The 15,385-nt window shown below is 44.2% G+C and overlaps 1 protein-coding gene across 1 annotated transcript in view; it reads right to left on the bottom strand.

Annotated features, from left to right (window-relative positions):
- ITPR3 (inositol 1,4,5-trisphosphate receptor type 3) overlaps positions 1-15,385 on the bottom strand; it is a 134,705-nt gene that overhangs the window by 85,251 nt on the left and 34,069 nt on the right. The window contains exon 2 of the mRNA XM_070941489.1: positions 8,850-8,920. Within this exon, the coding sequence (XP_070797590.1) occupies positions 8,850-8,920 (71 nt within the window). The remainder of the gene's footprint in view (positions 1-8,849; positions 8,921-15,385) is intronic.

Genomic DNA, 15,385 nt, shown 5'->3' with positions numbered 1-15,385 from the left:
CTTTCCTCCTCTAGTTACCTGAAAGCAAATTGGATGCCCAGCTCCCTCTATTTCCAATTTGCTCAAAATCAGAAGGGAAGAAAATAAAGGTTTTGTTCAGTTTCTGAACAAAATGTTTAGAATTCATACTGGTAGTAGAAACTTTTATTTAAACCTCAATTTAAATATAGAAACAAAGAAGAAAGGAAACAGATAATTAAAAAGTCGACAAAGAACATAAGGTTATGGAGATTGAGTGCTCTTTAATTCAGTGGTCCTCCCACTTTTTGCCTCAGCCAAAAATAGTGAAGGAATATGTGTGGGTATTTTCATGAGCATCATTTATAGGGTTAAGTTCTAGCAGTGATTCAATGACTTCAATTTTGGTCTTTCCCTGAGGACTGAAAAACAAGGCAAGACAGAGGTATGAATACTTTACTAAAAGAATGTCAGCCTCCCATTGTTGATTCTGCTAGATACTGCTGAGATTCTAGATGGAGTCTATGAACAACACCCATCATGGAATCTACTGTCTTCTTATACCGTTATACATGTATAATAGTATAAGGCATGCAACAGTGGGGAAGGATGTGTTGCCTGCAGTAAAATTATTTGTTCAATTCACAACCAACCATTAAAATACCCATTTAGCAAAGAACAGGACTTGAATACTATCCTTGTTTTCTCCCAACATGTTCAAACATAAGGCTGTGCCATATTGAAAAAGCCTTGGGGAAAGTTAGGAGTGAGAAGGAACAGGAACTTCCCAGCTTTTGTTGTCCTGGCCAAGTTCAGACACTTTATAACTGAAATCTATTTTTCCTCACTGGTTTCAACAGTTGCTGCAAGATACATGAGTTTTTGCATCTTAAAAGCTATTTCATTGAAGAAGTCTGCTTCTCTAGAAATATGCAGTCAGTTCTCTCCCAGACGCTGTGATTAGGCTGTATATTTTGCAATAAAAAGTTATAAGGATGTATGTCATCCTAACGGGCATTTCCATGAGTCACAATATACATGTTTAAAAAGAAATGCTGAAGCAATCTTTGATGAACCTAGTTATTGGGGTTTCAAGCTATCAGTTGACTTAGAAGAAGAAGAAATTCCTGTGTCAGAAATGCCATGATCTAAACTAAGCTACATGAGAACAAATAAGCCTAATCCTTATCATTGTCATAAAATACTTGTACTAGTCAATTACCTGTTTCATTGGTCAGCTCTCATAAAATACATAAAGCATGTTCTCAGCTAGATTCATCCCAACCTTAATGCTTCCCAAGACCATGTAAAGTGAGGGCAAGGATAAAGTAAATGTCAACCTGTATTCTTAAATGGCTCACAATAGGTGTCCTCATTTTGGGTACAGGTGCTAAATAGAAAAAAGAGTACTTTTAAGTGAAACTGATTACTCCAAGTATGAAAACCTAGGAATCTCCACTGGATATAACTAAATAGGCCTCCAATAAATCCCAAATCTGGAATTATGTTCCACTGATTTTAATATCTCCATCCTAAAGTTTCAGTGTTTGATGACTTAATCCATACCAAAAAAATTATCTGTGTGGAGGACATAGACCCTTATGGATGCCTCTTCTTCATTCAGGCAACTTTTAATAAAATGATGTTTTCTAAGTTAGAAGGATCAGCATTTCTTTTTTAATGCAATGCTATTTTAATTAGTTTGACTGTAATAATCTAAAATTGTTTCCACTGAATCTGACAATATCAAGAAGAGAAAAAGCACTTGAGCCCTAATGAATTGGCTTCAGGGTCAATACACTAAATCAGGGGTCCCCAATGCCCGGTCCATGGACCAGCACTGGTCCACAGCGTGCCAGCAACTGGTCCACAGAAACAAGTGGCGCCCCAACCACGGGATGCAGGCAGCATGCAAAACCATCCCACCTCCAGTCCACGGAAAAACCTCTCTCGGTGGAACCAGTCCCGGGTGCTCAAAAGGTTAGAGGTCACTGCACTAAATCCAAGAGTGATAAAGCTTAAAATCTGTAGATATATCCTAAGTGTTGCTAGCCTTTATAATTGCAATATTAATTCTGTTTCAAAAACCTACACTATAGCTAATGTCATATATCCATGCAGAAAGGTTGGAAGCACCTGAAAAAATTCCATTCCAACATCAGGGTTTTTTTCCTACTATGATTTTTTGTGAGTTCCCAACAAGGAAGAAACAAGAGAGGATGTAAAGACACACCTAGGGGAATAAGGCAGACATACAAACATATAAAAATAGGATGACCCCCTAATCCTGCCAACTGCAGGACTGCTTTGCTTTCCACATCAAATGCAAAAAAAAAAAAAAGGAAAATGTTTTTAATTTCACAAATCATTTACAGCTTTAGAACTACATTTGAAAGCAAAGGGACGAAGCTAGATCAAATGATAACAGGAAAAAAAATTCAACAGCCCAGAGTTTGTTACATCCTGCTTGAACCTGCAATTAGTTGGAAGATATTTTCATTCCATCAGATTTATCTACAGTGTTTCAGAATGCATACCTTGCTTGGAATAGATACTATCTCTCCTTTTTAAGCAATAGGTTGCAATATATGCTTTTCAAAAGAATTTGGGTTATGCTTTGTTTCTTTTCCTCATTTTCTTGTTCAGGCTTTCCTTTTTCCTAAAATGTAGAATTCTATTTAACAGAGAAAGAATGCAAATAATAAGAAAACCATACCAGAAAGAAAGCTGATAGTGATAGAATTAACTTTTAATGTACTACAGATACATTAATTGTAAATTAATTTAAACAGGGGTTTGGAAAACATATTTAAACTGTCTTAGAAGGAAGATCCATGCACGATTTCTATGCTTCAGCAGCTGCAGTGTGCAAAAGCACAAAGAACATAGCACAGCGATCATAAGCATGCAACTACATTCAACTGCATTAAAAAGAAGATATATAAATCCCCATTCAAGAAAGTAATATCTAAATCAGCTTTCCATAGTTTGGTAGCCTTTAGATGTACTGGGACCACATTTCCCAGAATTCCTCAGTCATTCTGTAATTGGCCAAGAACAGTATATGTAAGCTATACTGAAATCTAGGTTCTAAATTAGATTTAATAGTTATAATATTACAAAGGCATTCCTAAAAATGTGAGAGGAGGGAAAAGAACAGGAACAAGAATTTTCTAAGCACAGGTACTGCAGGACAGGACCTTCGTTAGTAAACAGTCTATCTATGCAAATCCTTTCCATGCTGAATGGTTGAAAAAGCTCTTTCTGTAAAGTTTGGAAGAGAATTTCACTTGGGGGAGGACCCCAATACAGAGAGAAAATTGAATTACCACACTTGGACACAGAAGTACTAGAAAATAGGGCTTTTAGGAAAAGAAGTGCAGAGATTCAGCTTGCTTGTGGTTGTGTGGTTGCTTTGGCCATTACACACTCTTTTACAGGCCAAGAGTTGCCCTACCCTTCTGGTGACTCATCTCACTTTCCCTTTGGACCAAGACACGAGGCAGCCAATAGCTAAAGACAGACTTCAGATTCAGTGACTTTGAATGGGAAATCATTACTAAATATTGAGTCAAGGAAGGGGTAGCTAAAGTGTGCCAAATGGGAGTAGTCCAGACTAAGGCAAGCTTGTTTGCTTAAGGGATCTCTAATCTCCTGCCCCTCCTCCATACCAGGCTATTTTCTACAGAAAAGCAAATGCTTTTGTATGAAAGACAAGTACTGTCTCCGGTAGTATTTTTTGTGTTCATATGATTGTTGATATGGAGGCCTCACCCTCACCAAACTCCTCAAAGCTCCCTCCTTAGTTCCAATGTTGCTTAAACTTTAAAAAGATACTGGTAGTCCTCAGTTTACAACAGCTCATTTAGTGACCGTTCGGAGTTAGAACGGCTCTGAAGAAAGTGACTTGTGACCATTTTTCACACTTACAATTGTTGCAGCATTGTGATGGTCACGTGGTCAAAATTCAGATGCTTGGCATGTATTTATGACAGTTGCAGTGTCCCGGGATCATGTGATCACCTTTTGTGACCTTACAACAAGCAGTCAATGCGGAAGCCAGATTCACTTAACTACCATGCTACTAACTTAACAACCGTAGTGATTCACTTAACAACTGTGGTAAGAAAGATCATAAAATGGGGCAAAATTCACTTAACAAATGTCTCGCTTAGCAACAGAAATTTTGGGCTCAATTGTGGTTGTAAGTCGAGGACTACTTGTGGTAATGGACTGCTTACTGTGGGGGAATCTGCTTTTAACTTTCTGCAATATCATCCCGCAGAGATTAGAATGGCCCCCACTCTAGCACTCTTCCAGAAGGCGCTGGTTCTGCCAGCAGGCCTGGGGAACCCAGAGCAGGATGGAGCTCATTAAATGGCTCATGTGAGATGCTGTCGCCGGGGGGGGGGGTGATTTTATTATATTAATTTATTATATGACTCTTCTTTTATTAATTTTTATAGTTTTTATATGAGGTTTTATATTCTGTAAACCGCCTTGAGTTGCCATGTATGAATAGACAGCAATATAAATTCCCTAAACAAATAAACTTTCAAAGCAAACTGACAACAAAAACATTCTAATATGTAAACTGCCTCTTTAAAAAAATTAACTTGCTCTAATTTTTGAAACTGTATTGCAGTATTTTTTTAGAAACAGCTGGAAATAGAATGATTCCATATGAGGCACTCGGCAGTCCTATTATTTCACTAATTCCTGTCCCCAAACCAAAATCCTTTTATAGTACTTACTCACAGTTAAGCCTCATCCACCAATGTCTCCTTCACTGTTAATTAAAATTTCCTCCATGCATGTTCAGTCTGTTACACTTCTTCATATTCAGCACCACTGAAGGAATTACCTCTTAATTTGCTAAATTTGTATTCCCCAAGAAAAGGGGAAAGGATTTTTTTCCCCTTTTCTAGTCAAAGAGCACTAAATATGCAAGAAAACAAGCTTGACTAAATAAGATGTAATTTATTGCTAATCAGAGGCTGGGGGAGAAATGACAAAACAATATCATTTTGCTGAGATACAAATAGTCCTTTCATCATTTTGTCCAAAGTATCAAAAGGATCCTGAGTATTGCTGATCTTCTAATCCTGAGATTAGTAGACATTTAGATTTCTCAAAAGGTAATATGGCAAAATTTGCAAAATGCTACTTCCATTTATAATTTTGAAACATGCATTGGAAAGACGGGAACTTAGTGAGAACAGTAAGGAAAAGGCTGTTGAAGCCTCAAAAACAATTAGGATGGATAAAAGAAGATATGGATAGAGACCAAGTCCTAAAACAAAATGTCAGTGTCAAGTTATTGACTTGTTTCACCAGGGATAAGTACTTTTATAAAATATGGGAAACTTTTATGGACCTTTTTTGCTGAAACTGGACAGAACTGTCACTGATTTTAGGATTTGCAAGCTGAAAATAGGTTGAGATGTGAGAAGAAGTGATATATGTAGCATAATTTCAAATGTGGAGGAGAGCTACCAAGTTTGTTGGTATCCGCTGTAAAGAAGATAAGAAGTTGTTTCTTTCAACATCTTTTTATGTCTTTTTTCTTTTATTTCCTGCACTTCCGATCTTTTCTTTACATTTCTTTTTCTTCTATTTCACTTTCTCTCTTTCATTTTATTTACTGTTAGCTTTTATTACTGTTAAAAAATTTCAGTGAAAATCATTTTAAAAAGAAGAGTATGCATAGAACAGTGAACAATGGCATCCTTCTAAGAGAATGCTTGCAAAGCTTCAGTCACCCACGATTTAGTCTATGGATGACTAGGTATTTTATACCTTTTGGCTTGCTTGGGCTGCATTGAGTGATCTTGGGTCTATGTTTGGTGACCTCCAGAGGAACACCTGAAGAACAATCAGATACTATATTCTGTTAAGGAAGCTGTGGCCTGGCTTAGACCTGTGATGGCGAATTTATGGCACCCGTGGCATGCAGCGCCCTCTCTGTGGGCATGCAAGATGTTGCCCCAGCTCAGCTCTGCGCGCAAGCCTCCCACTGGCCAGCTGGTCTTCGGGTCTCTGCCGCACATGCGCAAGGGTGGGGTGCACCCGCGCATGTGCAGAGGGTGGGGCGCAGGCATGGGGGCTGCACGCATATTGCATTTTAGGGGTTTGGGCACGCACTTTGGGCACTTGGTCCGGAAAAGGTTAGTTATCACTGGCCTAGACTGGAATAATGCTGGCTCTTTATCCCACCACTTATAACATCACCCAGTTCCTTGGAAGTGGGGCAGGAGCTGGTTAACTTTCTCCAGCATCATCACAGCCCACAAATGCAGGGAGCCGCCAAAGTAAGCCTTGTTACAATGTTGGAACACAGAAAACACAACAGTTTTCCCAGTGACAGAAGGAAACAGTAACTTCCTCACCAAGTATCTATAAAGCTGCCTTCCCAAACCCCATTCCCTTCAGATATAATTGGTACAGGAATGTTTAAAATTGCTGTCTCTTCAGTTAGAGAGTTTGTCACTGCTTTAATCTCTAAGGCCTTCCAGACTCATGTTCTCAAACCACCAGGAAGTCAAGGATTCCAGACCATCAAGGCAATTCACCGGCTCTAATTATCTACCTTGGCAGCAGTACAATTTACTAATGCTAAGTCTTTTCAGTGAAATATTTCTCTTTGGCATTTGCCACAAACTGTAATGTTATTTAGTACACTGGAACAGTGGATCTCTTCTATCCTAAAATTCTATCAGGCTTAAAGACTCAGAAGGCCTGTCTACCGTAATCCTTATTTTGTTCATTTTTTTCCTCTTTATTTCAAATTATATATTGTTCTTGGGTGGGGCTTCCTCCCACTATGTGTAGCAACTAGCACGAGGTGGTTCTGATTTTATTGGCAGCTTGTAAGTCAAAGTAACAAAACAGCCCTTCTGTTTAAGCAAGCACTGTGAGCTGTTGAGAAGGGAAGGGAAGATGGATAAAAACACATTGTGCATGTGACAGGAACTGTCAAAGAATGATGAAAACAATTTGGGGAGGGGGGTTAATATGTGGCCAAATTTCCCATAAATCCCTGAGCAGATTTAGAGATGTTTATTCAGCCACGCCTAAATGTCTTTTCCTTGTGACTTTCTGTAGAAATATCCATTATAAAATGAGAAGGAGACACTCCACCAAGAGCGTTGGAGGAAAGTTCCTTGAACAGATAAGCTTCTCAGTATGCATTCAATATTTCATTCCCACCTTTAATCAAACTCCCAATTTTAATATATTGCCAATAGGTTATCAGAGTTATCATCTCACATATACATAGTTTTGCAACCAAACTGTTCTCTTTAAGTTACCTGATTATTGCCACTAAGTCTGCTATTTTTACTCTGTTCGTATTTTGTAAATTACCTGAGGATTGCAAGAAAGTAGTCAGTGTAGCACAGTGGCTGTAAGCAAACTCACACAACTGTTCTATTGTATAGCTTTGGCCCTGGCCTGAATGATTGGTCCACTATCTGAAACAGGATAGTAAAGTTGTATTGCAAAAGTGAAGCCCAAAGGAGGATGTGATATGAAGTTGGTAGCCAACTTTATTTCCACACCAGAACAAGCATGTGGATGATGTTAAATCTACTATATCTCAAGTCAGAGCAGCATGTCTCTACACAAGCCTATTCTTCATCTTAGGGTTTATTCTACCCTGCTCTAGAGAACTGTTTCCATTTAACTGGAAACAATTACAATAGACACTAACAATCTGAACAGAAGTTATGGTTGTATACTTTAAGATAAGATGTAGAAGAATCAAGATTTAAAGGGTTGGGCTTGTAGAGATGTCCTCAGTTTGAGCACAGGACTGCCCTGTTGGAAGATGAATGACAATATTTGGCCTAGAAAACACTGTATATTTGATGAACTCTACTAAATCTTGAGTGTGTCTTCTTACATCTATTTTCACTTTGCTTTTCAAGTCCAAAGGCATTTCCCAGGCAGCTAATATTAGGTATAAATCTATGCAGGAGAAAAATGATAATCAGCCTCCCAAAATCCTACTGAGCCAGAAAATCATCAACAGCCTAATCACCTGAGTTTGAATAAGTGTGTTGACCGCGTTCTGCCTAATTATTCCAACTTGCCAAAAAGAACACCCAAATGACCTGAGGGATTTACCTCAACATTAACATTATAACATTTAACATTAGTTACAAGCTTGGATTATTGGCCTGACACTCATTATTTTAACCAGACGAAATTGGAACCTAGGATTTGTTCTTGTTTTAAGCATCTGAATTCTTTGAAATGCAACAAGCCATGAATCCCTGTTCAGTTGGAACATTATTCAAATAATGGATAGATTAATTTTGCCATTGCCTCAGGCAGTATGACCTACCCTACCATGGCTGATTTTGGAAATCTAAGCAGGCAAGTATTTGGATGGGTGACTACCAAGAAGTACCAGAGCTATATATTAGACTGAAAAATAAAAAGAAAGAAAGAAAGAAAGAAAGAAAGAAAGAAAGAGAGAGAGAGAGAGAGAGAGAGAGAGAGAGAGAGAGAGAGAGAGAGAGAGAGAGAGAAAGAAAGAAAGAAAGAAAGAAAGAAAGAAAGAAAGAAAGAAAGAAAGAAAGAAAGAAAGAAAGAAAGAAAACCCTGAAGACAAACCACCTGCATCTTGTTGTCACAATGTCATCAGGGGTGCAGTAAGATACTTTCTTGTTCAAATCTAAGGCAGAAACTAATACTGGACTGTTTAAACAGAAATTATAACCTGAAACACATAATAGCTTGTTATATACAATTATTTTCTGCAGGATAGATACATTAATATCAATTAAGTTAGTCTGACATTATCGGTATCTGGACTAACTCTACTCCAAACTACAGTGTCTATGTAGAAACAAAGAATCTAAAATGTTTATCAAAACATTTCTTACCTCGAAACTTCTTAGGTGGATTATCCAGATCACCAGCTGCTGGTTCCACCACACAGCGGTCATCCACCAGTCTGCAAAATAAACAAGAGAAAAATAAGTTGTTTTTAAAGGTTGTTTTGTATGCCACCCAGAGTTGTGTTACATGTGATGGGCAGCCATATAAATATCGTAAATAAAAAGGCAAAAAGCAAATTTGTTTTGATTTAGACAGGTAATTTGTAATTTTATTACTCAGTCTGTTTTATCATCCTCTCATCCACTTTAACACTGTGGAGTCTAGTTAATGTTCTGCATGTACTAAGGCTGAGAAAATAATTTAACTTGGCAATGCAAATTTTTAAAACTAGTCTCGGACTATTGAATGTAGATGATCACCTCTTAAGAGAATCATATTTTGGGATACTTATGCAGTCAGATATTTAGTAATAAGGTTCAATCCATGCAGAAATATCAACAAACACAAATGGAAAAACTCTTGTGGTTTTCAACAGTAAACAGAAATGTCCTAACAGAAGTTTTTCTATTAAGAATCATTCAGGACAAATGTTTGGTTAAACTAAACTGTAGTCAATATCAATTCTTCAAACTTTTGTCCCCATGCTTTAAAAAATTTCCTTCTTATAAAGCTTTAAAATAATTAATTCTAGAACTAAACTTGAGTAGTTAATTGTTATTTAGCATGAGATTCTAAAATAGATAACTAATAGAAAGGTATTTTGTGCTGCAATTTAAAATTATTTCTGGGGCAATGTTAAGGTTCTGAATAAGCTGATTTGTAATTTTAAACATCTGGAGGTTAACCATTCCATACTCTTGAGTCACTTAAACATTGCATATTGAGTACACCATTTTTCTGGCACCGAGTACATTCAAAAGAAAGTCATTCTGACTGTCAACCAACATTTCTAAAACTTTCTAAGAATCACAGCTGTTTTATTTATTTGCTTCGTACTGTAAATTAATTAACAATTAATCACTGATACCTACTGAATAAAGGCAGGTCCATACCGGTGGGCTATGCAGGCTTTAAAATTTCTCATTCCCGTCTATAGCTTGGTTCATACATTTCACAAACCACAACATGGCTTGTTTTTAATTTAATATTTTATTTATTTATGTATTTATTTATCATATTTAAGAGCCTCCCATCTCCCTCACAGAGGGACTCTAGGAGGTATACAATCAACTATGCTGTGCAAAGGCACTCAAATATGTCTTGCTATATAAAGCACACTTAAATTGTAACTTTGTACGCTTATGTGAACCTTAACTGTATTTTCATATAACATTTCCTCTATTGTTTAGTAGAATCATGGCTTAGGCCCGGAGTACTTGCAGGACCATCTCCAGCCATTCTCCCATCATCCTGTGCGCTGAGTCGGCCTCCTCAGGGTGCCGTCGGCCAAAAATGTCGGCTGACGACCCCCAGGGGGAGGGCGTTCTCTGTGGGAGCCCCGACCCTCTGGAATGGATTGCCCACTGAGCTCAGGACAGCCCCCAACCTTCTTTCCTTCCGTCGCGAGCTGAAGACATGGCTCTTCCGCCAATTAAACTGATCCGTTTGGGGGTACTTTTAAATCGTTTTTAATTGGGTTACTGATTTTAATTTTGTATTGTATTGTGATTTGTATTGAAGTTGTCATTTTGTAAGCCGCCTCCCTAGGGAGAAAGGCGGCATATAAATCACAATAAATAAATAAATAAATAAATAAATAAATAAATAAATAAATAAATGAATGAATGAATGAATGAATGAATGAATGAATGAATGAATGAATGAAAATGGACGTTGTCTTACCTGAACGTCCTTTTTCTGGGCGCTGCGTACACTATCCATGCATGGGTTAATACTTCAGTATTTGGCAACAACTGAGTGAAAGAAACAGAAGGCTCTTCCCCTTTCCGGCCCCCTAGCCACGCCTCTGTTCCCATGATCCCCCAGTCTGAACGAAAGGCGCAGCTAACAAGGAGTCCACTAAGAGTAACCTTAACAAACTCAACTTTATTAACACCAACTTGATAACAGGAACAAAGGAGATCAATAGTCACCAGGTGAGCAGTCAGCCCAAGAGGGAGGGTTATGGATAGTGTACGCAGCGCCCAGAAAAAGGACGTTCAGGTAAGACAACGTCCATTTTCCTGTGCGCTGCTCCCACTATCCATGCATGGGATATACCCAAGCTCAAATCCCCTGGGCGGGATGCTGACTGTCTCCATCGTTGTCCTCCGACACCACTTTCTGAAGTACTCTGCGGCCAAAAGCCGCCTCAGCGGAGTTGTACACATCGATCTTGTAGTGGCGGATGAACGGCGTGAGGGACGACCAGGTCGCCGCCCTGCAGATGTCCGCTACCGAAGCTTGAGTAGCCCAGGCCGCTGACGTGGCCGCACTGCGGGTAGAGTGTGGGAGGATTCTGCCCGGTGCCGGCCTGGAGCTTGCCTCGTAGGCCATAGCGATGCAGGCCTTAATCCATCTGCTGACCGTGGCTGGTGATACCTTCTGACCCATGGACCTCGGACTAAAGGAAACCAGGAGGCCCTCGGTCCGGCGAAAGGGCTTGGTCCGCCGGATGTAGATGCGGATAGCACGTCGGACGTCCAGCGTGTGCCACCTCTCCTCCCTCGCATCTCGGGGTGAAGGACAGAAATCCGGTAGGATGAGTTCCTGGGCCCGATGAAACCACGAGTTGACCTTCGGGATGAAAGCCGGGTCCAGGCGTAGCGTCACTGTGGATTCACGAAATATGCATAAGTCCTTGTGGACTGAGAGGGCCGCTATCTCTGAGACTCTTCTCGTCGAGGTGATCGCCAGCAAGAAGGTCACCTTAAACGAGAGGTACTTGAGAGAGGCTGAGTTTAGGGGTTCGAAGGGGGGTCCAGTCAAAGCCCGCAGAACCAGGGACAAGTCCCATGATGGGTACCGATGCACTGCCGGGGGTCGAAGGTTTGTGGCCCCGTGTAGAAACCCCTTGATGCGCGGGTGGTGCGCGAGAGACTGGTACGGGGGGCAAGTGATGACCGTTGCTAGGGCCGCTGTCTGCCTTCGTAAGGTTGCGGGGGTCAGGCCCCTGTCAAGGCCAGCCTGAAGAAATTGCAGGATGTCACGAACCTCTGCTGAAGTCGGGTCGGTGTGTTGTCGGGTACTCCAGCGACAGAACGCTTGCCAAGACGCCTCGTAAATGCGGGTCGTAGACGGACGTCTAGCTGCTTGGATGGTGGCCACGACCTCATCTGGTAGGTTGTCCTTTTTTAGGATGACGCGTTCAAATGCCAGACGGCTAATTGCAGCCACTGGGGCTCTGGGTGCGTGACCTCCCCCTGGCGAAGGACGAGCCGCCGTGGTGGAATCACCCACGGTTGGACCACGGAGAGCGCCACTAGGTCGGCGTACCACGGCCGCCGGGGCCAGTTCGGGGCTACCAGGAGCAGGTCGGCCTTCTCCGATAGCAGTTTTCGGATGAGGCGGGGAATTAGAGGCAGTGGTGGGAACGCGTACAGGAGACCCTCGGGCCACCTGCAGCGCAACGCGTCGTGGTCCTCTGCCAGAGGTGTCGGGTAGCGCGACACGAAACGGGGAAGCTGAGCGTTGGCTGGGGTTGCAAAGAGATCCACTGCCGGGCTCCCGAAGCGTGAGACAAGCTCCCGGAACAGTTGTGGATGGAGCTGCCATTCCGCTTGGTCTATAGTCTCTCTGCTGAGCCAGTCTGCTCTGACATTGGACGCCCCCGAGATGTGATCCGCCCTGATCGAAAGAAGGTGGTTCTCTGCCCAGTTGAAGAGATCGGTGGCCTCTCGCATCAGGGCGCGGGACCTTGTGCCCCCCTCTCTCTTGACGTGCGCTTTGGCCGAGATGTTGTCGGTCAGGATCAGAACGTGATGTCCTCGCACCGTCGAATGGAACTCCCGAAGGGCCAGTCTGATCGCCCGAAGCTCCAGAAGATTGATGCTGCACTGACTCTCCCGCCGGGACCACTGTCCCTGTGCCACCAGGTTGTGGAGGTGGGCTCCCCACCCTCGAAGACTTGCGTCGGTGGTGATGATCAGTCGGTCCGGCTCTAAGAAACTGGACCCCTTGAGAAGCGAAGGCGATGTCCACCACCTGAGGGACTGGCGGACCTGAAGGGTGAGGAGTACTGCCCGTTTGGAGTTGGCCCTGCCTGCCCTCTGAAAGGGGAGCAAAAACCACTGCAGAGGTCTCGAATGTCTGCGTGCCCATGGAACGATGCCGAAGCAGGATACCATCTTTCCGAGAAGGCAAGAAAGACGGATCAGGGCAACTCTCCTCCTCGACAGGACCTGTTGTATCAGAGTGCGGATGCTCTGGACTCTGTCCGGTGATAGGTAAACCTGACCGTTGGCTGAGTCTATAAGTGCCCCCAGATGAAGTAGTCTGGTGGTGGGCTGCAGATGGCTCTTTTCGAAGTTTATGGTAAAGCCGTGATCCTGGAAGACCTGCAGGACTCTCCTCATGTCTTCGGTGGCCTGATCTCTGGTGGAGGACAGGATCAGGATGTCGTCCAGGTAGCAGAGCAACCGGATCGGGATGGTTCGAAGCCTGGCCGCTACCACCGCCACCAGTTTGGTAAAGGTGCGGGGGGCTGACGAAAGTCCGAATGGCATCGCCCGGTACTGGTAATGAGTTCCCGCGAATTCGAATCTCAGGAACTGCCTGTGCCCCGGGTGAATGGGCACGTGAAGATAGGCCTCCCGGAGGTCGACCGATTGGAGCAAGTCGCCCCGTCTCACCCCCGCTAGGATGGACTTTAGGGAGTGCATTTTGAACCTGTGGTATTGAACCGACAGGTTTAGCCGCTTTAGATTTAGTATGCCCCTCCAGCCCCCGGAGTTCTTGGGTACTAAGAAGAGGGTTGAGTAGAACCCGGAACCCCTCTGGGCGTGCGGCACTGCTTCGATGGCATTGACTTCTAGGAGGTGTTCTATCTCCTGGGACATTAAGTTCCGCTGTTCTGCGGAGCGGGGTATTGGACAGTGGACAAATCGATGGGGCGGCTGACCGGAAAATTCGATAGAGAGACCCGAACCAGTCGTACGCCTTACCCAGGAGTCCGAGGTTGATTTGGCCCATTGCTGGTGGAAGTGGATGAGCCTTCCCCCTATGGGGCCTGCGAGCCTGGAGTCACTTCCCCCGTTTGGCTGGCTTCGGCCCGGCACCACGGAAGTTTCGCCTTGGCTGCTGGTTTCGCCCTCGGTCTCGGAACTGCTGCCGGTCCTGGAACCTGTCTCCTCCCTGATAGTGGGGGCGATGAGCAGAGGACCCCCTGGGTCCTGCGCTGGTACGAAAGGGCTGTTGTAGCGGGTAAGGAGTGTAACGGCGTTCCTGGCGGCGGTAGGTCGATGGGAGGATCTTTCTCTTGTCCTTCCCCTCCACTAGTAATGGTTCCAGTGCGGCGCCAAAGAGCTCTGGGGCTTTGTAAGGTGCAGCCACCAATTTCCATTTTGCTTTGACATCGGCCTTCCAGGGCCGGAGCCAGAAGAGTCTTCTGGCCGAAAGGGTTGAGGCGAGAGACCTTGAGGCAAATTTGGCTGCGTTTAGAGAACTGTCTGCTGAGTATTCAGTGGCGGCTATTAACTTGTTTATATCCTGCTGGAGCCTGGTGTCCTCCGGGGGTAGTCTGTCCTGCAGGTGCCGGAGCCAGATGAGCGACGCACGATTGAAGAATGACGTTGCCGTCGCGGCTCTGATTGCCCAGCCCGCCGCCTGGTGTGCTTTTCGGAAGGCCCCCTCCATCCTCTTCTCCTCTGCCTTGAGAGAGTCAAGAGGGTCAGTGGTGATCAAGGCACCAGAGGACAATGCTGCCACAGGCTGGTCGACGGTAGGGAGTGCTAGGAGGTCCTCTAGCTCTGGGGCTGCGCAGTAGAGCTTCCTGTCCAGATTGCTGGGTGTGGCCAGGGAAGCTGGTTGTCCCCAGGGGTTCTGGATGACCTCCGCAAACAGCTGAGGGCACGGGATGAAATCCCTCTGCGGCTTTGATGGGTTGAAGAGGGCGTCGTGCGGCCCCGCTGCCGGTGGGGGGGCGGTTGTGACGTCCCCTGGTACCCCGAGGTTGGTTGTAAGTCGGGCCTTGTGGAGCAGGGACTTGAACAAGGCCGGACGGAAGAGGCCTGTAAATGCCGGTGTGTCGGGCGCTAGACCCTCATCCTCTGATAGCTCCATCTCCTCAGGCCCCTCCTCTGCTTGGTCTGATTCTTCCGAAGAGGAGTCCTGACCTCGTCTGGGGAGAGGCTGGGGTTGGGGTTGGTGGCGCCGCGACTGACTCGTGGCGGCTTGGCCTGGAGCTTGGGACGACTGCTGCAGGGTTGTGCTAAAGAAGGAGGAGAGTGCTGCTGAGAACATGGCCTGGAAGTCCAATGGGGAAGCCGTCCCAGGCCCCCCCTGGGGGTGCTGGTCAGCACTTGGCAGCGGGCTCGATGCCTCCCTGGCCCGATGATGTTGTGCAGTGAGAAGGGTCGGTGAGGCCTCTGCTGCGAGCCCTGTGCCTGCCTCCGGGCGAGGGGTGCTGTGGCCAGACCTGGGC

The sequence above is a fragment of the Pituophis catenifer genome, unplaced genomic scaffold, assembly GCF_029215685.1.
Source record: "Pituophis catenifer annectens isolate HBS135680 unplaced genomic scaffold, rPitCat1.0.hap2 SCAF_3, whole genome shotgun sequence".
Taxonomy (NCBI): Eukaryota; Metazoa; Chordata; class Lepidosauria; order Squamata; family Colubridae; genus Pituophis; species Pituophis catenifer.
The sequence above is the reverse complement of the archived record's forward strand: the minus strand, read 5'-3'. Positions and strand labels throughout refer to the sequence as shown.